Source organism: Macaca nemestrina, chromosome 1, assembly GCF_043159975.1.
Source record: "Macaca nemestrina isolate mMacNem1 chromosome 1, mMacNem.hap1, whole genome shotgun sequence".
Classification (NCBI taxonomy): Eukaryota; Metazoa; Chordata; class Mammalia; order Primates; family Cercopithecidae; genus Macaca; species Macaca nemestrina.
Window position 1 is genome coordinate 174,089,433 of NC_092125.1, and position 24,441 is coordinate 174,113,873.

At 40.5% G+C, this 24,441-nt stretch overlaps 1 protein-coding gene across 18 annotated transcripts in view; it reads right to left on the minus strand.

Annotated features, from left to right (window-relative positions):
- LOC105495149 (FGGY carbohydrate kinase domain containing) overlaps positions 1-24,441 on the minus strand; it is a 440,526-nt gene that overhangs the window by 178,725 nt on the left and 237,360 nt on the right. For all 18 annotated transcript variants that reach the window (XM_071092359.1, XM_011764399.2, XM_071092363.1 and 15 more), the window contains one exon: positions 21,890-21,993. In XM_071092359.1, the coding sequence (XP_070948460.1) occupies positions 21,890-21,993 (104 nt within the window). The remainder of the gene's footprint in view (positions 1-21,889; positions 21,994-24,441) is intronic.

A 24,441-nucleotide genomic window follows, 5' to 3' on the forward strand; every position in this document is an offset into this window, starting at 1 on the left:
GCTGCAATAAACATATGTGTGCATGTGAGAATGCTTTTTATCACCACAACTGTTCAACATAATACCAGAGGCCCTCGCAAACACAGTTAGACAAAAATTAACAGCAAAAGAACGGGAGAAGCAAAATTTGCAGATGATATGATGATCTTGTATATATAGCTCATACTGTCCTCTATGTTTGGATCACTTTTTTCCTAACCAAAATATCACAGATATCACTTCCTTACAGAAGCCTTCACTGACCATCCAAACCATATGAAAATACTTAGTGCTGTATTTGAAAATTACTGTAACATTTATAATGCATGTAAAGCATATATAATTCATGCACATTTTAAAACAATAAGAGAGTTTAGCATGGTTAGTGGGTATAAGATTAACTTTTAAAAAATCTGTGGGAATGTAAACTAGTACAGGCATTACGTAAAACAGTATAGAGGTTCCTCAAAAAAAATGACAAATTACCATGTGATCAGGCAATTCTACTTCTAGGTATATCTAAAGGAAATGCAATCAATATGTTGACGAGATGTCTGTACTCTTATGCTCACTGCACCATTATTCACAATTGCCAAGATATGAAATCAACCTAAATGTCCATCAACAGATCAAGAAAATGTGCCATAGATTCAGAATGAAATACTAATCAGTCTTTAAAACAGAAGGAAATTCTGTCATTTGCAGTGACACAGATGAACCTGGAGAACATTATGCTAAGTAAAATAAACCGGCACAGAGGGATCAATACTGCATGATTTCACTTATATGTAAAGCTTAATAAAGTTGAACTCATAGACGTAGAGAGTAGAACATTGGTTATCAGGGTGAGGTTGCCGTGGCGTTGCCAAGGGGTAATGCAGAGATGTTGGCCAAATTGTACTAAGCTTGAGTTAGACAGGAGGAATAAGTTCTGAAGATCTATTGTACAGCATGGTGGCTATAGTTAATAAAACTGTATTGCATATTTGAAAATTACTAAGAGAGTAGATTTTAAATGTTCTCACCACAAAAAAGTATGTTAGGTAATGAATATGTCAATTAGGTTGATTTAATCATTTTACAATATATGCATATATCAAAACTCACACTGAACCCCACAAATATATACAATTAGCATTTGTCAGTAAGAAATAAATGATAAAAATAAATTAACATACAGTTTTTAGGCCAGGTGCGGTGGCTCACACCTTTAATCCCAGCACTTTGGAAGGCCAAGATGGGTGGATCACAAGGTCAGCAGATCGACAGCATCCTGGCTAACATGGTGAAACCCCATCTCTACCAAAAATACAAAAAAATTAGCCAGGCATAGTGGCAGGCACCAGCTACTCGGGAGGCTGAGGCAGGAGAATGGCGTGAACCCAGGGGGCGGAGCTGGCAGTGAGCAGAGATCGCGCCACTGCACTTCAGCCTGGGTGACAGAGCAAGATTCCGTCTCAAAAAAAAAAAAAAAACAAAAAACACAGTTTTTAAAAACCATAAAAGATAACTCTTTTTCTCAGGAAGCTATACTAAACATAATTAGCACCAATTTTAGTATAATTAGCATTTGGAAGCAAATTTGACATGTAAAACTTTACTTCTTTTCATTGGAAATCTCACAGGTATTATTCATTCATATTAACAAATAATTTACTTTCTAAAAAAATATATATTTCTCGGCCGGGCGCGGTGGCTCAAGCCTGTAATCCCAGCACTTTGGGAGGCCGAGACGGGCGGATCACGAGGTCAGGAGATCGAGACCATCCTGGCTAACACGGTGAAACCCCGTCTCTATTAAGAAATACAAAAAACTAGCCGGGCGAGGTGGCGGGCGCCCGTAGTCCCAGCTACTCGGGAGGCTGAGGCCGGAGAATGGCGTAAACCCGGGAGGCGGAGCTTGCAGTGAGCTGAGATCCGGCCACTGCACTCCAGCCTGGGTGACAGAGCGAGACTCCGTCTCAAAAAAAAAAAAAAAAAAAAAAAAAAAAATATATATATATATATATATATTTCTCTATTCCAGAAATAACCAAATAAGAAATATAATATAAAATTCAATGTAATTCATAAAAGCAACTAAAAATCACTAAACAGAAAATTGATTTCTTTTATCTTTGCTTCTTCACTACACACAGAGTGCAGAAGTACTTTACGTTTTCCAAATAAATTAAGACTTTGCTTTTATGTACCATAAAAAACACATTTAAATGTCACTTCTTTCCATAAAGGGTATGGTAGGCTGAATAATGGTTCCTGAAAAGATAACCATGTTCAAATCCCTGGAACCTATGAATGAAACTCATATGGCAAAAAATAAAAAAGAAAAGAAAAAAAGGACTCACAAAAGTCACAAATGTGATTAAGGATCATGACATGAGGAGACAATCCTGGATTATCTGAGTTGGTCTAAATGCAATCATAACTGTTCTTGTAAGAGACAGGCAGAGGTAGATGTGACCACAGATGAGGAGAAGGCAATGAGACCACACAAGGCAAGGCTGGAATGATGTGGCCACAAACCAAGGAATGCCAGCAGCCACCAGATGCTGGGAGAAGCAAGGAACAGGTTTTCCCCTGGAACCCCCAGAGGGAGTACCACCCTGCTGACACCTGATCTTGGCTTAGTGAAACTGACTTTGAACTTCTAGTCTCTAGAACCGTAACAAAATATATGTGTGTTGTTTTAAGCCACCAAGTATATGGCAGCTTGCTATAGCAGCAGCCATAGGAAACTAATACAAAGAGTTTGAGATATTTTATCTAACACTCCCACAAACATACACAGATAATATAGTACAGAGTGACTAGAAACAGTAATGCAAGATAATTACAACAAAAAGAAGAATGGAAATATGCTAAGTAGTAGAAGGCTCAACAGTTTAGCTTGAGTGTTAAATTTTTAACTCTGAGCTTCCTGGCTTCCAGGGCCGGAAGAAAAATGTAATCCATTATATAGTTGTTACTACTGAAAAGATGAAAATACATCATTTCAGATTAAACAACACTTTTCCAAATGGTAAATTCTAAAATAAATTCTCAAGTGGGATTTTATATGGGGCACAATGAGTGGCATATTAACTCATGGTTATGCCAAATATAAGCATGGCCTTCACATGATTATTTCCTTCTTTTTAAAAACATTTTTAAAACTTTTTATTAAAAATGATTTAACACTTACAAAATAGTTGTAAAAATAGAACAAAGAATTATTGTATAATCTTCACTTAGATTATCCCAATGTTTTGCATAAACATATTGTTCATATATATGTTCATACATATATATACATATACACACATGTGTATATGTATGTAGTTTCTTTTTCTGAACTATTTGAAAGTGGCAGATATAATGCCCTTTTACTCCAAAATATTAAATAATTCAGTATGTATTTTATAATAATAAGGATATTCTCTCATATACCCATAATACAATTATCAGGAAGCATACACTGATACAATTCTATTATCTAATCTACTGATCTTATTAGAATGTCATCTATTATCCACTAAATGTCCTTTACAATAAAAGTTTAAAAAAAAAGTTTCTCCAGTCTTGGATCCAATTCAGCATCACACATGTCCTTCAGATATCATGTCTCTTCAGTCTCCTCTAATCTTCCTGTAGTTTTTCTTTCATGACCTTGGCATTTTTGAAGACTAGAGGCAAGTTATTTTACAGAATCTTCCTCAATTTGGGTTTCTGATATTTCCTCATGATTAGATTCAAGTCAGACATTTTTGGCAGAATTACTACCAAAGCAATATTGTGTCCACATGGCTACTTCTTGAGAAGACCTTTCATAAGAGACAAGGGTGAAATATTTAAAACAACCTAAAAAAAAAGCTGACAGTGCAAATCAAAAACGTTTCTCTCCAGTGAATCCAATCTGTCCAAGGAGTGCCTGAAAGACTACTGTTCTCTCCCCAGATATCTCTACTCACTGGGGAGCAGCTCATCTTAGAAGTTTGGGTGAGATACCTAATAAGCCTCTATTGTGTTTGCCCTGCAGCCTCCACAGTTTTCACACCAAAGAAGTGCTGCTGATTTTATCTTCTAAACATCTTTCCAATATATCGACGTCTCATCTCCCCCACCATAATCTGAGACAAGTTAGCATGATATCATCTCTCACGCAGACTCCCAGTCTTCTTCTGGTTTCCTAGTATCCACTCAGGTCTCTTGCCAATTTGTTCTCCAAACTGGAATTATTTCCATCCTTTGTAATTCAATTATGTTACCCACTGTGCTTAAAACCTTTCAGTTTCTCTTACATAAAAGACTAAAATCCCTCAGAAGGCTTACAAGCCCAGCATGTCCTGCCCCTTTTTGCTTCTCCAGCCTTTACTTGTACCATTCTTCTCTCTTGCCCCACACCAAAGCTGCCGATTTCCTTTTGCTTATTCTTCTGTACTCTCTTCCTGAACCATTTTTTCTCTTGACCACTGCCATGCACAACCCTACTCTTTCCCCATCAGGCTTTCTGCTTAGTTACCTAATCAAAATCTCTCAGCTCAAACATCATTGTCTTGCCTTCCAGACCACCCAAATTATATGGCACTTGGCTCTATGTTCTGATTGCGTCTCTGCTTTATAGTACTTACATATAATACATATAGAGGAATATATAAAACTTATGTGAACATTTAAAAAACTGGTAAGTACTCATGTATCCTCCTTCAGAAGCAAATGTTAGTTACCTCAGGCCCTTCCTGAAAACATCTTTCTACCTCTACAACCTGCAATTCCAAGCCATCTAATTCACCAGTGTCCTGATATTTGTGGTAATTATTCCCTTGCTTGTCCTTCTAAGCTTAGTGCTTTTGTAGGAATTTTTTAAAGATATTGTCTTTTTTGCTTCTTTTTGAATTTTCTATGAATTAATAATTCTGTATGTATCTCTTTCATGTCTTGTTTCTTTCACTTAAAATTGTTTGATTCAAACATTCTCTATGCTCAAACATCTCTGATTTCATGAAATTCAAACCAGGGTGTGCAGATGCACCTGCTAGAACAAATATATTCTATGTTGTTATATGTAGCTGTAGTTTCTATATTTTAAGTATGTCTACCACTGCATGAATATAATATAACTTAGTTATTCATGCTATTATTGATGAAATTTGAGTGGATTCAAATTTATTTTTTATATTATAAAAAAATAATGCTATGAATACTTTTGTACTTGTCTCTGGGCACTTACTGGTACACAAGTACAATTGTTTCTCCAGCTTCCTACCTAGGAATGGAATTGGTAGAGTACAGGGCATGTGCACAGTCAAATTTATCAGACAATGCCTCACTGTTTTCCAAAGTGACTGCCCAATTTATACTTCCCCTAGCAGGGTATGAAAGCAAAGCACTTATCAAGGTCTGTAATTATGCATTTTTGTAATTGTTTGCTGAGTAGTCATCTCCTCCACTAGACTGTACAGTCTAGGTCTACTGCTCACCATTTTCTCTCCAGTGCCTGGCACAGAGTGAATGCTCTAAACAACTGGCTGTATAAAATAAAGCAGTCTGGTAAGAAAGCTTAAGTATTTTGGACATGAACACAGATCTGTCTGACTTTAACATCCATGTGTTTCCACCAGACTACATTTTCCTTATTTCAAAATGGTGATGATCGTATCCTAGTAATCATTTCCCAGGGTAATAGTAGTAATCAAATGAGATTACAGATGTCAATGCAATGAACACAGAGTACATATTAAGCATCACCAATGTTCCACTACCCTGCACCTGGACCCAGAGGTCCACAGATGGGGTATATGAAAGACGGCTGTCAATGACAAGTGCTTTTTGAATGTATATGGATTAAGATTACTTTGTGGAGGAAGACATGGTTTCAAATATCATGGCAGGGAAAACCAAGGAGACCAATTAATGCTTTCAAATTCAAACTGCACCTGTGTCCCAAATTATTCACTAGCACAAACAAAAGAAGCTCGCTCCAAGACCTGATCAGAACAAACATTTTTGAATGTTTTTACCCAGGTGGCATCATCTTTCATCTGTGCCCAGGCTCAAGGAAGGGCTGGGTAGACAGCTGGATTAAACACTGCACTTCAGCTTGGCACTGTGGGTTCGGAAGTAAACTCTGACTTCCTATTTATACTGAAAGATCTCAGGCCTTTGTGGTTTCCTGTTGCGTCCTGGTGTGTCTGCGCTCTGGTTTCTGCGTTTGTCTGCACAGAACTACAAACGGATCTCTCACTGTTATACTCCATCCTGCTTTCCATGAGAAAATAAGAATTCCACAGTCTCTAATTTTTGACAGATTCTACCAGGTACTTTGTCCAAGTTATGATTTCTCCGTATGTCTTCCCCAGACCTACCAAGAGATATTTTATTTGAAAGGATAGAGATAAAGGGATTCCTTAGTGTGCCCCAAATCTGGCAGGAACTGATTCTCAAACTTGTTTTCCTTAATTTTACATTAATTTTACATTTATTTACTTCACTCTTATATTCATCAAGTGTAAATTTAGAGTACTATCTATGTACAAGGTGCTCTGCTAGGCACTTCTGAAAAAATGAAGTAAAGATATAATTGCTACTCGGAAAGAGCTTAAAGCAGTTTTTTTTTTTTTTTTGAAAGTCTTCCATTAGAGTCACCTGGGCACATGTTAAAATTATAGATTCTCATATACCCCTTCTGGCAAGTCTTACAGAATCAGACCCTGTGGGAGGGGGGCCTGAGAAATTGCATTTTTAAAACAGTTATCCAGGTATATTTTATGCACATTAATTGACAGTCACTGGCTTGCAGCTCAATGGAGAATTCACAGTCACAATGGAAATTAGTGACGAGGAACCAGGAGGCCTTCCTGCAATGAACCAGACATTCACCAGCAGCAGGATCCTTCAATTTGAGTAAATGAAGATGAACCAAGGATTGCAAGATTGCAGTGGACATGGCTCAGGGGTCTGCTCAGATACATATCAGAGTCTTGGCCCTATCATTTATTAGCTGTGGGACACTGAACAAATCACTTAATTTCTCTGAGTCTCATTTGAAAAAAGGAAAACATCTGCTCTGACAGATTTACTTAATTATTCTGAGCATCAAATTCCATAAGACGTTTAATAAACTCTAAAGCACCAAGGAAAAGTTAGCTGTTATGGTCACAAAAACTTTCATAAACAAGAAAATAATTGAGCCAACCTGTGAAGTTTATGTTAAGCAATCAGAACCACCCCATTTCTCTGAACAATCTCAATCTTTGTTCATGGGACCCACTTTCTCTTGAATATTATAGCTGTGTTATGTGGTTCTTCCAGGTTCTAACAGCTTTTTACAAAAGCAGAGCTCAAAACTGGACCCAGTTCTGAAGAGGACAGCAAGATATACTTCTGGTACCATGTTAACAAAATTCAAGGAATGGGTATAAAATACCACGTAATCTCTTTGCCTGTAATCTCTTTGACCTCAATTCCATCATCTCTCAGATGTGGAAATATATTCTATTCTGCAATTGTATGTGACTGTCCTCTAATAGTGCTTAATTTATGTTAAATCTGAATATATTAGTATCATTACCTTTTGTTCTTTTTATTCTGATCTAAGACATGGTTACCATGTCTTTCTCTTTCTTATATAGCTACAATTTTTGTCAACAATTAGTCTTACATGTTTGTTTTGAGGATTAAAAAGTCTATACACAGAATGCCTAGCAGAGAAACTGGCACACGTGAAGTATTTAATAAATCCTAGTTGCCATAATTTTTAAGTATAAATGTGTTCCCTGCCCATTCTTGAACTGTTGTCCCCAAATTCCTCTTCTTTACATACTATGCATAAAAATGAGCAGCCTTTTTTTTCTGAGTATTTCTTTTTCTTTTGTAAATCCAAATTTTATATCCTTGAACTTGTGATTTGGCATTTACTATCTATTTTAACGATGATACAAATTAATTGTTATCTGTTACCATATCACTTTAAATTAACTTAATTAAACTATGTGTTGACTACCTACTATACGCCCTAGAGATAGAACACCAAGGTAGATATTTTTCCCCAACTACTCAAAGAGTTCAGGCTCACGGGAAAGACAGAGAATGACAAACAGTGCACCAGAGCTATGCAAAAAGAGCTATGAAGGCCCAGAGGAGGCGTAATCTATTAAACGTGGTGGAGGAAGGGAAGAGGGTCTCAGCGAGGTGACACCTGAACTAGACCTTTGGGGAAGACACGCACACGAACAGTGTAGTAACTAAGAACCCAAGGTTTGTTGTCTCCATACTTTGGTTCAACCTCAACTCTACCTCTGCCTAGCTCCGTGACCTCTCCAAGCTTCAGTTTCTTCATGTAAACACTGGGGGGATGTGACACAATAAGGAACTACCCCGCCCCCCCACCATAGAATTTGCTGGGAGTAACAAACAACATAGTAAATCCTCAGTATATGCAATGATGATTCTAGTAATGATGCTACTCAACAGGCAGAGGGAGATGTGGTCGTTCCAGGCAGGGAAAACAACATGCCCAAAGGCCAGGTGAATAAGAGAGCACAAGCTCTTTTTAAGAAAAGCAAGTACACGTCTACCACACTTCTTTGACCAAAAGCATTTCAAATACCAAAAGTTTTTTCACAATTCATTTGATGGTAAAATCTGATCTGAATGGATCAAGCCATTTAAAGCTGATTTAACCTGTTTGGTGTGAATATTCATACAGTTTACTGTAGAGATATTAGTATGTACGATACAGGTGCTGCCCCAAACTTCACTGGCAGTGTTATACATTATATTGTATATATACAGTATTAACTGCCTAAAATCTGGTCATTTTCTATGCTCAAACATCTCTGATTCCATGAAATTCAAACCAGGGTGTGCAGATGCACCTGCTAGAACACAGAATGAATGGTGAGGGATAGCATGGAATGGCATCAGAGGTGGGCAGGGGGAATAATGCTGGATTTCATATGCCTAGCTAGCATTCAGGAGACTTGACAAAGGATTTTTATTGACAAAGGATTTTTATCATGAGAATGAAACCATCAGATTTAATATTCAGGACCATCTTGACTGTGAGTCTATGTGAATAAACAGGTCCAAGCAAATTGGTGTTCTGCATGCCACAGAAGAATGCACACATACATAAAAATAACTGACCATTTTCTCTGTGGCACCTCTTCTTTTTCCTGGGCCATTCCCTTAATTCCAGAGAACCTATGCCCTGTCTCCCAAGATCATAGCAAATATATCTGCTAAAGGTTACATGGAAACCTGTAATTTTATCATGCAAACAGATGATAGGAGAATAAGTCATGGAAGCCCCAAGACTGCTCTATGTCAAGTAGTACCTGGCTAGCTGATCATTCGTTCAAAAGCATCCTCCAGTTAAATATTTCCTCAACCAACAGAATTATGGCTCAGTCTTTGCCTGGTACCACACAAGGCTTACAACAATCAACTGAATAGCCCAAATACAAATTGGCAATTATCTATTCTTAATGCTTTTCAATCAGTTCTCTCTCTATATATATATAAAGTTATATATATATATATAAATATATAATTCTATATATATATATAATTCTATATATATATATATAATTCTATATATATATATATATATATATATATATATATAAAGGCCTGCTTTGAGATATAATTCAGTGGACAACTCAGTTGTGTGCAGATAAAACTGTGTGACTGAATTAACCACTGTTGCTGTGGCATGTGGGAAGGGTCTGTTAATCAAGGAAAAAACCTAAAGCCTGACCAATAACTTGCTGGTTTATATGTATAAACCATTTCTCTGCACAGCCTTTCACCCAATCAGAGAACAAAAATCAAATAGGTATGGCACGATTTCTTCTCCAACAAACCTTTACAGTTGCTAACTGGTATTCTTCTGTCTGTCCTTATGCCTATGTATATATCTACTATTTAACGGACACCTACTATGTGTCAGGAGCATGAAAGTAAATGGCAATGTACTGTTGTATGATATCCTTCTGTTATCTCCCTAAGTAATAAAGACCACACACTAGTATCATTCCATAATGTAACCTAAAAAATGGGCAGTAAGTCTCCTCTTTCTCAAACATCACTATACTCGTTCTCTAGAAGTTCTAAAAATACAAGGAAGGGGATAATTTCATGGTATGTAAATTATCTTTCAATAAAAATATTTACAATATACATGACAGTATCACAGTAACTCTCATTTAGGATTTAAGACTTCAGTTTTTTTCTAATGCAATATATCCCAAATCCCTAAGAACACAGCCAAAAGGTCCAGTCAATGTCTCATCTGAACTTTTTTTTTTTTTCTGTTGGCAGTGGGGAGCCACTGATGGTTAATTAGGAAGGGACTTTCAATCTCATTCCTTCAGTGTTGATTGCTCAAAAAGCTTCCCATTGGTTCTTCTGAGGTCTTTGATCTCACCGTTATTTCTCCTGGGGCTCTAACCACTGGTTAAGTGAAAGACTAGAAACTACCTCAAACTTCTGACAGCTCTTGGAGTACTTTCAAAAGACATAAAAATGTAATTAATGTATGAAAAAAACAGACATTTGGAACACACAAAGAGAAAAGGAGAAGAGGATGAAAAATTAAGAGAAAAACAAAGCACAAATACTAAAGCCTCTGAACTAAATGTATGTAGAACTAAATGAGCTCATGCGTGCAGGCACTTGGCATGGGACCCAACACTTGGTTAGGGCTCCACCATGACTGCCTTCATTGTCTATTTCATCCATACCAAACTGCTGGAAAAGCACAAACCCTCTCCTTACTGAGGGTTACTGACAGGTAACCCTCAGCAGCCACAATATCAGAATCACCCACACAACAGATGTGTGGCAAATAGGAAAAGGAAAAAAAAAAAAAAATCAATGTGGTTTTCATCATGCTCTCCCAAACAAATACAAAAACATCTTCGTGAGTTGGGAAGTCAGACGCATGTCTTCACATTGCCAAATTTGGTACTTGACCACAGCGCAGTAGGGAACAGGGGAAGATTAAATAGGGAGTCTCATAAATACTCTCTTCCCAGGGGATGATGGTGACAAGTGATGTTGTTTATTTTGTTATCATTAGGCTGGTGGCTTCTTGAAAGGAAGTGATTTGGAAGACGGGGAAAAAGGGAAAATGAAAGCACTGTAGTCTAGCTGTGATCTAGCCTTAACTTTGCAGTTCTCATCAGGCTCTGGGAAAGATCTGCCGTGTAATCACTCTATCTCATTCCCACAAAACATGTGTGTTTATGGTCAACCCATCCCATAGCCTATGTCTCATCATTCTGAGCTCTGGAATCCAACTGCCTGAGTGGCAAAACTATCTATAAGACGTACTGCCGGGTGCAGAGGCTTACACCTGTAATCCCTCACTTTGGGAGGCCAAGGCAGGCAGATCACAAGGTCAGGGGATCGAGACCACCCTGGCTAACACAGTGAAACCCTGTCTCTACTAAAAATACAAAAAGTAGCCAGGCATGGTGGCAGACACCTGTAGTCCAGGCTACTCGAGAGGCTGAGGCAGGAGAATGGCGTGAACCCAGGAGGCAGATCTTGCAGTGAGCCGAGATAGCGCAACTGCACTCCAGCCTAGGTGAGACTGCGAGACTCCATCTCCAAAAAAAAAAAAAAGACTTACTAGCTTTGCAGGCTTGGGTAAGTCATTTGTCTCTCTGAGCCTCAGTTTCAGTCCCCATAAATTGGTAAGATAATTCTGATTACTGTATGAGGTTATTATAAGGGTTGAAAAAATCCAAATTTCTTAGACCATGATAAACATATAATAAATATTAGCTGTTATTGTCATTGCTGCTAATCAAGGCAGTCCTCTAGAACTTTCCACTCCCATCTACCACCCCCATCCCACCCCACTCCCTTGTACCCTTGGGAGAAGAACCCAAGCTGCTAATCAGGAGGAAGCTAAAACACAGCTGCACCATTTTTGCCCTCTACTTCTAGAGGAAGAACTTATACCATTCTTCCAGGCAACTTGCAGTCTTTTGTGGAAAACTGGGCTCAGGCCAGCTGATAGGTAGATTCCCCCTAAAGGCTTTGGTTCCTGACCTTCTGAGATGCCTTGTTTCACCTGACTTTGCCGTGTTCCTAGTGGGTTTCCAGAAACATGGGGCCAGGTATCCCTGCCTGGCTTTCATAGGAATGGAATGTCTGGATCACAGGGTAGAGGTAGGTTTTAAGAAACTGCTAAAATGTTTTCCAAAGTTGTTGCACCATTTGACATCCTCTCCAGCGGTGTGTGAGTTCCAGTTCCCCACATTACTGCCACAACTTCAGTCATTCTAGTAAGTGTGGAGTGGATCTCACTGTGGCTTTCACTTGCATTTCCCTAATGACTAATGATGTTGAGCATCCTCTGCTCCTCTAACAAACAAATGCTGTGCAGTGCCTCACGGTCCTGGGTGAAACATGCCCCCCCCCCACCCCATCCCCCCCCCACCCCATCCCCCCCCCACCCCATCCCCCCCCCCCCCGCCACCCCGGCCCAGGCCACACCCTTTGCCTCCGGGGAATGTTTTCCTTGGTGTTCTGAGGAAGCTGTAGAGTGCTGTTATAGACATCACCCAGAGAACACTGCTCTAAGAACATGGTATGGTCTGAAAGGTGGCTTTTCTGTGGTTAGAGCCCAAAGACACTAAGGCCACAGGCTCACTAACTGATTTCTGAACAGTTGTCAGATGGAGAGATTGTAAAATTTTTCTCGCAATATGTAGGTTGCCTGTGCACTCTGATGACAGTTTCTTTGGCTGTGCAGAAGCTCTTTAGTTTAATTACATCCCATTTGTCAATTTTGGCTTTTGTTGCCATTGCTTTTGGTATTTTAGTCATGAAGCCTTTGCCCATGCCTATGTCCTGAATGGTATTGCCTAGGTTTTCTTCTAGGGTTTTTATGGTTTTAGGTTTTACATTTAAATCTTTAATCCATCTTGAGTTAATTTTTATACAAGGTGTAAGGAAGGGGCTCAGTTTCAGTTTTCTGCATATGGCTAGCCAGTTTTCCCAACACCATTTATTAAAAAGGGAATCCTTTCCTCATTCCTTGTTTTTGTCAGGTTTGTCAACGATCAGATGGTTGTAGATGTGTGGTGTTATTTCTAAGGCCTCTGTTCTGTTCTATGGGCCTATATATCTCTTTTGGTACCAGTACCATATTGTTTTGCTTACTGTAGCCTTGTAATACAGTTTGAAGTCAGGTAGCGTGATGCCTCTAGCTTTGTTCTTTTTGCTTAGGATTTTCTTGGCTATTCAGGTTTTTTTTTTTTTTTTTGTTTTTGTTTTTTTTTTTTTTGGTTCCATATGAAATTTAAAGTACTTTTTTCTAATTCTGTGAAGAAAGTCAATGGTAGTTTGATGGGAATAGCACTGAATCTACAAATTATGTTGGGCACTATGGCCATTTTCACTATATTGATTCTTTCTATCCATAAACATGGAATGTTTTTCCATTTGTTTGTGTCCTCTCTTATGTCCTTGAGCAGTGGTTTGTAGTTCTCCTTGAAGAGGTCCTTCACATCTGTTGTAAGTTGTATTCCTAGGTATTTTATTCTTTTTGTAGCAATCATGAATGGGAGTTCACTCATGATTTGACTCTCTATTATTGATGTAACCCATCACATAAACAGAACCAATGACAAAAACCACATGATTATCTCAATAGATACAGAAAAGGCCTTCGATAAAAGTCAACGCCCCTTCGTGCTAAAAACATTCAATAAACTAGGTATTGAAGGAATGTATCTCAAAATAAGAAGAGCTATTTATGACAAACTCACAGCCAATATCATACTGAGTGGGCAAAAACTGGAAGCATTCCCTTTGAAAACCAGCACAAGACAAGGATGCCCTCTCTCACCCCTCCTATTCAACATAGTATTGGAAGTTCTGGCCAGGGCAATCAGGGAAGAGAAAGAAATAAAGGGTATTCAAATAGGAAGAGAGGAAGTCAAACTATCTCTGTTTGCAGACGACATAATTGTATATTTAGAAAACCCCATTGTCTTTCTCAGCTCCAAAACTCCTTAGGCTGATAAGCAACATCAGTAAAGTCTCCAGATACAAAATTGATTTTTTTGTTTTTCAAAAGCATCATTGAGCTATTAGCTTTCAATAAACTCTACAAATTTAAGATGTCTGATTTGGAAAGTTTTGACATAGCATACAGCATTGAAGATATGCCCACAATCAAGCTAAACATACCCAAATCTTTCCTTGTGCCCCTTTTTGATCCTACTCTCCTGGCCCTCGTTGTGCCCATTCCATGATTTCAGGTAACTACTGATCTGCTTTTTGTCACTATATATTTGTTTGGTTTTGCAAGACTTTTAAATAATTGAACTATTTTTTATTCAAGAAAGTTTGCATTCTTTTCTGGTACAACGACTATGGAAAACAGTTTGGCAGTTTTTAAAAACTTACATCTATCCTGTGATCCAGACATTCCATTTCTATAAAAGCCGGGCAGGGATATCTTGCCCCATGATTCTGGAAGCCCAGCAGGAACAGGGCAAAGTCAGGTGAAACAAGGCATCTCAGAAGGTCAGGAATAAAAGCCTTTAGGGGGAAATCTACCTGTCAGCATAATTATTTTGTGTGATTAATCCATGCTGTATCTTATATTATGGTTCATTCCCTTTTACTGCTTAGTAGTATTTCGTTCTCTTGATACACCAAGAGTTGATCTATTCACTCTTGAAAGATATCTGGGTTGTTTCCAGTGTTGGACTATTACAAAGCTTTATTTGCTGGTATCAACATTACTATACAAATTTTTGTATGGATATATGCTTTTATAAGAGTGGAATGGCTAGATCACGTAGTAGGAATACGTTAACTTTGTAACTGCTAAACCGTTTTCCAAAATGGTTGCATCATTTTACATTCCCACCAGCGGCGTGTGAGAGCTACAGTTCCTCATATCTTGACCACCACTTCAGCCATTCTAAGATGAGCAGGAGTAGCAGAGGATCTTAACTGTGGTTTTAATTTGCATTTCCCTAATGACCAGTGCTTTTCATTCAAATCTCTCCTTTGGTGACACGTCTGTTCAAACATTGGCTTATGTTCGCCCCTTTTAACTGTGTCTGCTCTGCCTTTCCTCCAGGCCTTTGAGGGAAGCTATTCAGCTGAAAGGGAGGAGGAAGGACTCTGGGTCAGCCTTCTAGAGGGCTCAGAGTTTTGCCTTCCTAAACATTGTATGACCCACTCAATCACTCTTTGCCTCAGTCTCCTAACTTGTAAAATGAGGGACAGTAATGGCGCCTACTTCATAGGATTGTTGAGCTGTTTACATGATACAAAGTTTTAGTAAGGTGCTTAGTACACTGTCTGCGGTCAACAGATGGTAGCGAGTAGTATTATTGCTTATCTCCTCATGAGGACTGAGGCTGGGGTGCTACTGCCTGGGGCCAGAGATATTAAACATACTCAGTCCAGCACAATGTTTCTATAATGTTTCTCAAATGTCTTGAGGAACGAGCTACCTTGAGCTTCTTGAGCGCACAGTCTGTCTCTCATTGTCCACTGAACCACATCAACCCTCTCCTCGCCAAACCAATGCCTAGCATATAGTTTGTTTTCAAAACATGCAATCTGAGAGCTAGTCTTGACACAGAGAGTGTCCTGAGAGTGCTGGTTCCTAGAGGGCTGACAACTACAGGTCCTGGTAAACGAAGACGAAGCGGGGCACTTTCTGAGCAGCACCTCAGCGCTTTCATTGTTAGGTGTAACAGTGGTCCACTGTACCATGTGGAATCCCATCCCACTCCACCCCTCTGGTAACTTCTGCCAATGTCACTTGTTAAAGAGACCATGACAGACAAACTGGTCTCACTTGCCCATTCTTCTCAGCTAGTAACAGAAGACCATCAGTTCATGTTACATGGCTGTCCTGTCTCCCTGTGGTGCCCTCCCAAAGGGCTCATACACGCCCACATACTGCTCAGGCCTCAGGGCAAGTCATCTGTGAGGCTTTGTGGACACAGCAAAGAAAAACAAAGTAGAGAAGACTGAGCAAAGGGCCTACTACAGAAACTGGGCTGGCAGGAACACTGTCCCAGTGGAGACGGGGAAGCCATGATCCTGCAAATATCTCTTCCTCTAGGAAAACCTCCTCATCTACCCAGAACCTGAGACAGCCCCTTCTTCCTATTTCCACCATACTCTAGCCATGCATTAACTATAGTAGTTACCACTTTGTATTGCAGTATATCTCCCCTTTTTGTCTTTCTCCATGTGCCTGGGCTCTTTGAAGGCAGGCATGACATTTTTTTTTTTTTGAAACGGAGTCTCGCTCTGTCACCCAGGCTGAGTGCAGTGGCGCGATCTCAGCTCACTGACAGCTCCGCCTCCCAGGTTCATGCCATTCTCCTGCCTCAACCTCCCCAGTAGCTGGGACTACAGGCACCCGCCACAATGCCTGGCTAATTTTTTTGTATTTTTAGTAGAGACAGGGTTTCACTGTGTTAGCCAGGATGGTCTCGATCTTCTAACCTCATGATCCACCTGCCTCGGCCTCCCAAAGTGCTGGGATTACAGGCATGAGCCACTGCACCCAGCAGACATTTTATCTTATTGAAGATTTTTAGCACTTAGCCAGGTAAATAAAAAAAAAAAAGTTTTCTTTATGAGTCAATAGTTAATGAATATTTTAAAAATAAATTTTAAATTTTAGAATAGTTTTACAACATAAGATGGTTGTAAAGATCATATATGCCTCACACCCAGTTACATTTCCCCTATCATTAATATCTTCTGTCAAGTATATATGTCACAGTGAATGATGCTGATATATTATTATGGACTGAAGACCATACTTTATTCAGATTTCCTTAGATTTTACCCAGTGTTCTTTCTCTGCTCCAGGATCCCATTCAGGATACCACATTACATTTAGTTATCATGTCTCTTTAGGCTCCTCTTGGCTGTGATAGTTTCTCTGACTTTCCCTGTTTTTTGATGACCTGGATGACAGTTTTGAGAAATACTGGTCAAGTATTTTACAGAATATCCCTCAACTAAGATCCATTTGGTGTGTTCCTGGTAATAAGACTGGGCTGATAGGATTTGGGGATGAACACAACAAAGTGTCATTTTCATTACATCATATCAAGGGTACATACTATCAACATGACATATCATTGTTGATGTTGACCTTGTCACCTGGATGACTGAGTGTTTCTCATATTTCTCCAATGTAAAATTACTCTTCCCCCATTTTCCATACCATATTTTGTGGAAGGAAGTCGCTAGGTGCAGTCCACACTTAAGGAGTGGAAAGTTATGCTCTATCTATTTGATGGTGGAACATTTACATAAATTATTGGAATTCTTCTGTATAGATGTGTCTCTTCTTTTCATTTATTTATTTATTCAAAATAATTTATGTCAGTATGGTCTTATGGATATTTATGTTATACTTTGAGTTATAATTCATAATACTTTATTTTACTGCTAAATGGTTCCAGTTGTGGCCACTGGGAGCTCCTGCAGTTGGCTCCCTGTGACATATTCTCATCTTTTTTTTTTTTTTTTTTTTTTTTTTTTTGAGAACTTCCTAACTTTCTGGCACTGCAAATGCGCCAAGCTCATCTTGTATATTTCCTATCCCAATCCTAAAATCAACCATTTCTCCAAGGAGTCCTGGTTCTTTGTATTGGATAATAGTATTAGACACTATGATCTGGACGCTACGTGCTTATAAAAACTAGCTCTTGGGGTGTCCTTATTTCTAGGCCATCTCAGCTAACAGAGCTAGGAAATAAATACATATTTACTAACCTGTATATGTATATATATCCATAACTATGTCTATATGCATCCATCTGCATCTATGTTAAACTAAATATGAGTTCATACTGATGTCTCTAATTCTAATCCACAATCACATGGATTGTTCATGCATGATTAACGACTCATTTTTAATAACAATATCATATTTGGTATTTTGTGCCAGGTACAGTGCCAAGTCATTTACGAAGATGGTCTAATTTGAACCTGAACAAAACTTTATGGGTAAATACTATCACTCACATTTAACAGATGCAGAAACTGTGGCAGTGAAAGATGAAGCATCCTGCCTAAATTCACACAGTAAGTAGTGGGGGCAGCGTATGAGCCTATGTCTTTTGAGTCTCCACATCTATTCAATGATAGAGAATCACCATCTCTACATTAAGACTGAAAAAACTTCAGTTCTGAGTGATTTAAGATGCAGATGTAGTTCCCAGCTCTCTTCAAGTATTGCTCTGCTCAAATCTTACCTCCTCAGTGTTTCTCCCTACCCCAATCCCCCAGGGTCCTCTCCCCATCTGACATGCTAACTGGAAGACAAGCTGCCAAGTTACAACCCAACTTGATGGCTCAAGAAAAGGGTGCTGGTGCAATGGTAAGGATCAGTTCTATCTTACCCCATGACTTTTCAACCTCTGGCTAACCCCTGCTGTGTATTATCTGGGGTTTTGGTGACTTGGTAGTAATTAACTCTGAACAAGCAGCTCTGCTTTCATGGAGTTAAAAAAAGAACGGCAGTTTCCCCCCTGTTAATTAAATCATCCACAAGGAAGATAAATGTGCAGCCATGCTTGTATCTTCTAAAATATCAAAGGCCTTATTAATATGTCTTATGTTCAACCTCAGGCTTTTTCTCTAGATTCCTGGAAGCAACAGGAACCTGGAGGTAGGAAGCTTCTAAGTATTTACCAGTACTCACTTACGTGGTCATTCGTTCATTCATTTATTCTTTTTGGGTGATCTAGAAAGAGGTAACCTGGATCGAGTACAAAATGTTCCTGGGAATTTTGTCTCAATCTACTAAACTGGAAACATCAGAAGTGAGCAGACAGGAAGAAAGAGGATCCTTCAGATCAGGCTGAAAACCACTTTTTGAAGAACCCACAGCCCCCTTTGGTCCCTGTGTTCTGTTTGGTAAATTTTTCCTCACACTGGCGGTTTTATTTGCCAGAACCACAACAAAGGGGGTCCTTGAGTCTCCCTGGGAGTGTTTCCTCAGACCTGCACCTCTCCTAGACCTAACAAAGGTGTTATTGTTGCTGGGCTCCCAGCACCTGAGGAGATCAAAGACACTTTCCCATGCCAGCATGACCACAGTCTCGCCCTCACGACACAACATTAAAGCTGATGATTAATCCCCTTGGCCCAGAGGGTCCCTTCCCACCCCCAAGTACAAAGCAGGCTGGGGGTGGGGACTGTATTTCAAGCCCAACACGGTCATCATAAACTGGCATTTTATGGCCCTCATTCATGGCAACCAACTGCAGCTGCCCATCAAACTCGTTAAAGCCCAAACAGTTGCTTCATGTGAGCCGTTGACATCACTAGGAAAGTTTAATAACAATCTCCACCATTTTTGAGTGTCTGCTGTGTGCTAGGTACAAATCTACATAGTGCATGTTACTCAACAACCCTGTGAGACTGGCATCATTATCCCCAATTTGATGGATGAAGAATCTGAGGCTCAGAGAAGTTAAGTAGCTTACTCAGGTCAGAGGGCCAAAATGTGCATGAGTAGATGTTCAAGCTTGCCTCTGGACAATGTCAAAGCCCATGCTCTCACCGTTCCTCTATGGGTACATCATACTCATGCACAATTCAGGGAGGAAAGGAGGAGTAGGAGCTTTGGAATCAGAGTTAGATTTGAGTTCTTAGCTCCAGAACTTCAAAGCTTGTTGTGACTTTGGGAAAATTACCGGACTTTTCCATGCTTTAGGTCCCAAATGTGTAAAATAAATGAGTAGGGAAAGCCAGTCTCATCTCCATTAAGAGACAGTAAGACTGAGAAGCAGGCCATCACAGAGACACTTGCATCCACTTAGATTTGCTTCTGTTCGGAAATCTGAATTGAGTGGGATAAAAATGCCTGAAATTCAGATCTCCCAGGAGAAGCCTGATTAGATGCATCCCTGTGAAAATAAGAGATAATTTAAACAGGATTAAATCAGTATTCAGTGAAGACAATCTAACAAGTGTAGACTCATATCAAGGGAAAGAAGGGCTGGCTCCTGGGCTGGTGCCTTCTGGCTTAAAGAGGCCTCAGGCCTCTGCAGATCTCTCCCTTCAGGGACAGCTGAGCCTTACAAAAGGGCTGCTGAGCAGAAGAAATATGCTGCAATTATTATTATTATTTTTGAGATGGAGTTTTGCTCTTGTTGCCCAGGCTGGAGTGCAATGGCGCAATCTTGGCTCACTGCAACCTCTGCCTTCCGGGTTCAAGCAATTCTCCTGCCTCAGCCTCCCAAGTAGCTGGGATTACAGGTGCCTGCTACCATGCCCGGCTAATTTTTTGTATTTTTAGTAGAGACAGGATTTCACCATGTTGGCCAGGTTGGTTTTGAACTCTTGGTCTCAGGTAATCCACCCACCTTGGCCTCCGAAAGTGTTGGGATTACGGGCGTGAGCCACTGTGCCCAGGCAAATATGCTGCAATTTTAAAACTTAGACAAATTCCATTCAAGACTGCCCAGAGCCCTGACAAACAGAAGGAAATCTATATCCTTAAAGTCCAGCAGGAATGTCATCTCAAGAAGATTCTATCACCCTGCACCCTCCCAGGCAGTCAGTCACTGTTTGCTCTCTGCTCAGTAACAACAACAGTCCTAGTGATTAAGAGTGAGCTCTTGGGATGTGCTTACTGCACGTGGAACATTTAGTATTACCTCATTTAATTCTTGCAGCACTCTGACAGGTGCTGTCGCTCTCCACATATTGCAGATGAGGAATCTGGGGCCCAGAGAGTTTAAGTACCTTGCCCAAAGGCCCACACTTAGTAAACTGAGGAAGTGGGACTGGAAACCACTCGAGCTGACTCCCTCAGCCATACAAAATGGGATGCCATGTGCAAGAATACCTCGCATATTGCTTGGCACATGACAGATGCTTAGTATCATGAGATCGATTTGTATCTACATTGGGGGGCCTCGCATTATATTCTAATACCTGTTATAACTTCATCTCATCAATGGGACAGCCAATGTCATTCTTATATCCACAGTTTAGCACAAGAGCAGGGATTGACAAATAAGTACATATATTTATATTCACTGAACCAGAATATCCGATGGTAGAGAGGCTCAGGGGTCCCTACAGTTGGAAAACAGTTTCACATCCCACATAATTTCCTCCATAGCTGCTTTGATTCTGCCCTGGGCTGTGTCCCGCTCTAATCTCTGCTCATCTCCCTGCTCCTCCCCCACTCTTCCCTCTATTTCACTTATCTGGGAAAATTCCAAAGAGTCGTCGATTTAAGTTTAACAGAGTAATGACTTTTAAATAAAAATATGGTAGAAATGGGTACTTATCGGAATGGAATGCTTTCAGACTCATGCATTTAAAGAAGATATAAATTTTAGGGCAGGCACTAAATTTTAACTGCAATCTTGGAGAAAGCCTTTCCACTAATTCATGGAGAAAAATTAACAAAGTGAAAATTGCTTATCAGTGTTCTTTTGAAGTCATGATATGCAGTCTAATTCTATAGATCATCAGGACGCTCCCAGGGAGATGGATTTATATTGACTGAGAGAGAGTTCTCTGGCCAAGGAAAACAGACACTCTTTGCAGAGAAGACCCCCCTACCCATTAGAGACAGATCAGTCTGGGGGAGCTAGACTTTGTCACCTTAGGATCAGATGTCACCATTCATGCCTGGGCTCTCTGGCCAGGGTGACGTCAAACGGAGCACTCAATCCTTTTCATGCTTACTAAGAATTTGGCCCCTGGAAAAAGATCCAGCAAATGTAAGCAAGGGAGGTGGAGTGGGGAGCTGAGCTTCTGGCTAGACAAAGCACAGGGGGCAGGAAGGGAAGAGAGGAAAGAAGTAAAGGGGTGAAGGAGCCAGCACTCAGGGTCTTCTTCCAGGCTGCCGCCTGCTGTGTGGTGGCTTTGCCTTTGTGCTTAGTGGACTCACCCCCATGTGACAAGAAGACGTTCCACAGATGACAGCCAGCCGTGACGTCACTGGCTGCCCCTCACAGACAAGGCCGTGCCCTTTCACATCTGCCCCAATCACTCCTGTGAGAAAGGAAAACAAAAACAAATCCTCTTTAACACATAAAAAAGAGGGAGAGAAAGCTAAAAACAAGCATTAACAGATCTTCTTTTTCATAGTCAAACAACACGGAGGAAGAGTCCTGTGTGTAGGGTAGTCTCAAGCAGAAACCCAAAGGGCATACTTGCCTGCATGGGAAAACTCAGAAGCCTGCTCGGATTTTGCTTTGTTCTGGTCAATGTATGGCACCCAACATTATCATAATGGCAGTAATTGTAATTGTCATAGCAAAAGCAGCAGCTATCAGTTACTTTGTGCTCACTAAATACCAGGCACTATGCTACATATTTGCATACATGGTCTCATTTTAACCCCATTATAGATATTAATAATGCCAGACATCAGAGGAGAAACGAAAGTCTGCAGAGGTTAACTGACTTGCCCAAGGCCACACTGCTAGGAAGGAGCACAGCCAAATGGAATCTGGTTTAACACATCACATCTCAATCCCAAAGAAGTCAAAGCAAAGGAACTAACTGTCTGATGACTGAATCTTTTTGGCATCCCTAGGTCACCATTCTTATAACTACTTATCGTAGAACTCCAAGTGTGAAGGAGATGACTGAGAGCCAGTTCCTAGTAACAGAATGCCAAATAGCAGAGGGTTTCCCATAAATGGTAGAAATTTAGGCTTCTTCCCCATAGGGCTCATATTCCTTGATACTTGCAGGGCAACTGATGTTACAAATGTGACAAGAAAGCTAGGAAGACTGTTTAGGGCCTGGAATTGTATTCACTTGCTCAAATATCCAACAAGTCCCTTCTATGCACAAAACGATATATACTAAGTGTGATGTGGAAGCCACAAACATGCAGACACGCAGAACTACAACACAAAGCTGGGGGTAGAAAGTGCTTAGGCAGGACGCAGAGACTGGGACACAGGAGAGAACAGCTCCTGCTGACCTCATCAGCTCCCACGCAATGCCATGTTTGTTCTCAATCTCTAATCCTCGATGCTCTTTCCCACCTCAAGACCTTCACATTTGCTCTTTCCTCTGCCTGGAATGCCATTCCCCCAACCTCTCTGTCAGGCCAGTTCCTACTGACAGGGCTTCCCTGATCCTCTAGGACAGATGATTCTCCCTGTTAAATAGTGTCATGCACTGGACTTCCCTAGCACAAAATACACTGGTAATTTTGAAACATCATATATCCCATCTGCCTTCCTTCTATAATAAAAGTTGCTAGGGGCTGGTACTCATACTCAAATGCTTAGCCCAGGACCTATCACAGTAGCTAGCTCAGTGCAGGAAGCAGGAGTACCAATGCTTGAGGATGCAAGGATGAGGAAGAGAAGTCCCTGCTCACAGTCTGGTGGGAAGGAGAGGGAAGCCTAAATGGAGCATTTCAGTGCAGGGAAATCAGTATATCACAGGAGGGGCCGCAAGGGCAGCTAACCCACCTATAGGGGCCCAAGGAAGTTCAGTCTATACTCAATTCTGCAGAAGTTAGCCAGGTAAATGGCAGGGTAGGAATGTCTCATCAGGCCACAAATCCCCAGATACTGAAGGCACTGGCTGCTCAGCAGCAGCCCTTGCTAGAAAGTAATGTGAGAAAAAGGCCAGAGACAGGGTTCTTACAGTTTTCGAGGGTTTTCCACTGCTTTTTCCAAACTCTACCTTCTGGGGCACAGCAACCTGTGAACCTCTGCTATTGTTCAGAGGTCTAGCAGCAGGGGGAAGTAAGACTCTTCCAAACTTTCTGTGTTAGTTATCACCCGGTAGTTAGATATCCACAACCAGGCAATACAGGTCTGAGACTTTTGCCTGCAAGAATCCTTGGCCTATGTGTTTTCAGATCAAGTCCCCTGCTCTGCTCAGTACTGTGGGGCTGCCCCTGCAGGCAGCAGTTCCCAGACTCAAGTCAGCCAAGGTTGGCCCTGCTGGGAGATCTGGGCCTGGAGGGAAAGGGAAGCAAGAGCCTATTTACTTCTCTTCTGTGCCAGGCAGCAGCTGTTTCCCCTCCACCACTCGGGCTGTGCTGACAGGGCCGCTATGGCTCCAGCATCTGCTGGTGTCCCCTGCCTTTAGACTATGGGAACACCACCTCCCTCCTTAGTCCCTCCAGCCTGGGGATGGTAGCCGTTTCCATTTCACTGATCTCTGAATTGCTTCATAGGGAATGTAGCTCTTCTCAGCTCCTCCATCATCAGGATCACCATTTTTGGGTATTAAATTGCCTATTTTTTAAACACTTAGAGTGGTTTATGTTTTGCTGGATGGATCCTGAGTGATACGATTCTCCATTCAGGGCACAAAGGCTTTTGTACTGGAATGACCCAAGATATGAACTCATTTTAAGTGAGCTCTTTTTACATGCTCTTTCTATACATGTCTTATTTTATTCTTACAACAACCTAATGTGACTGGTATTAGTATTATCCTCATTTTATGGGTAAGAAAACCGAA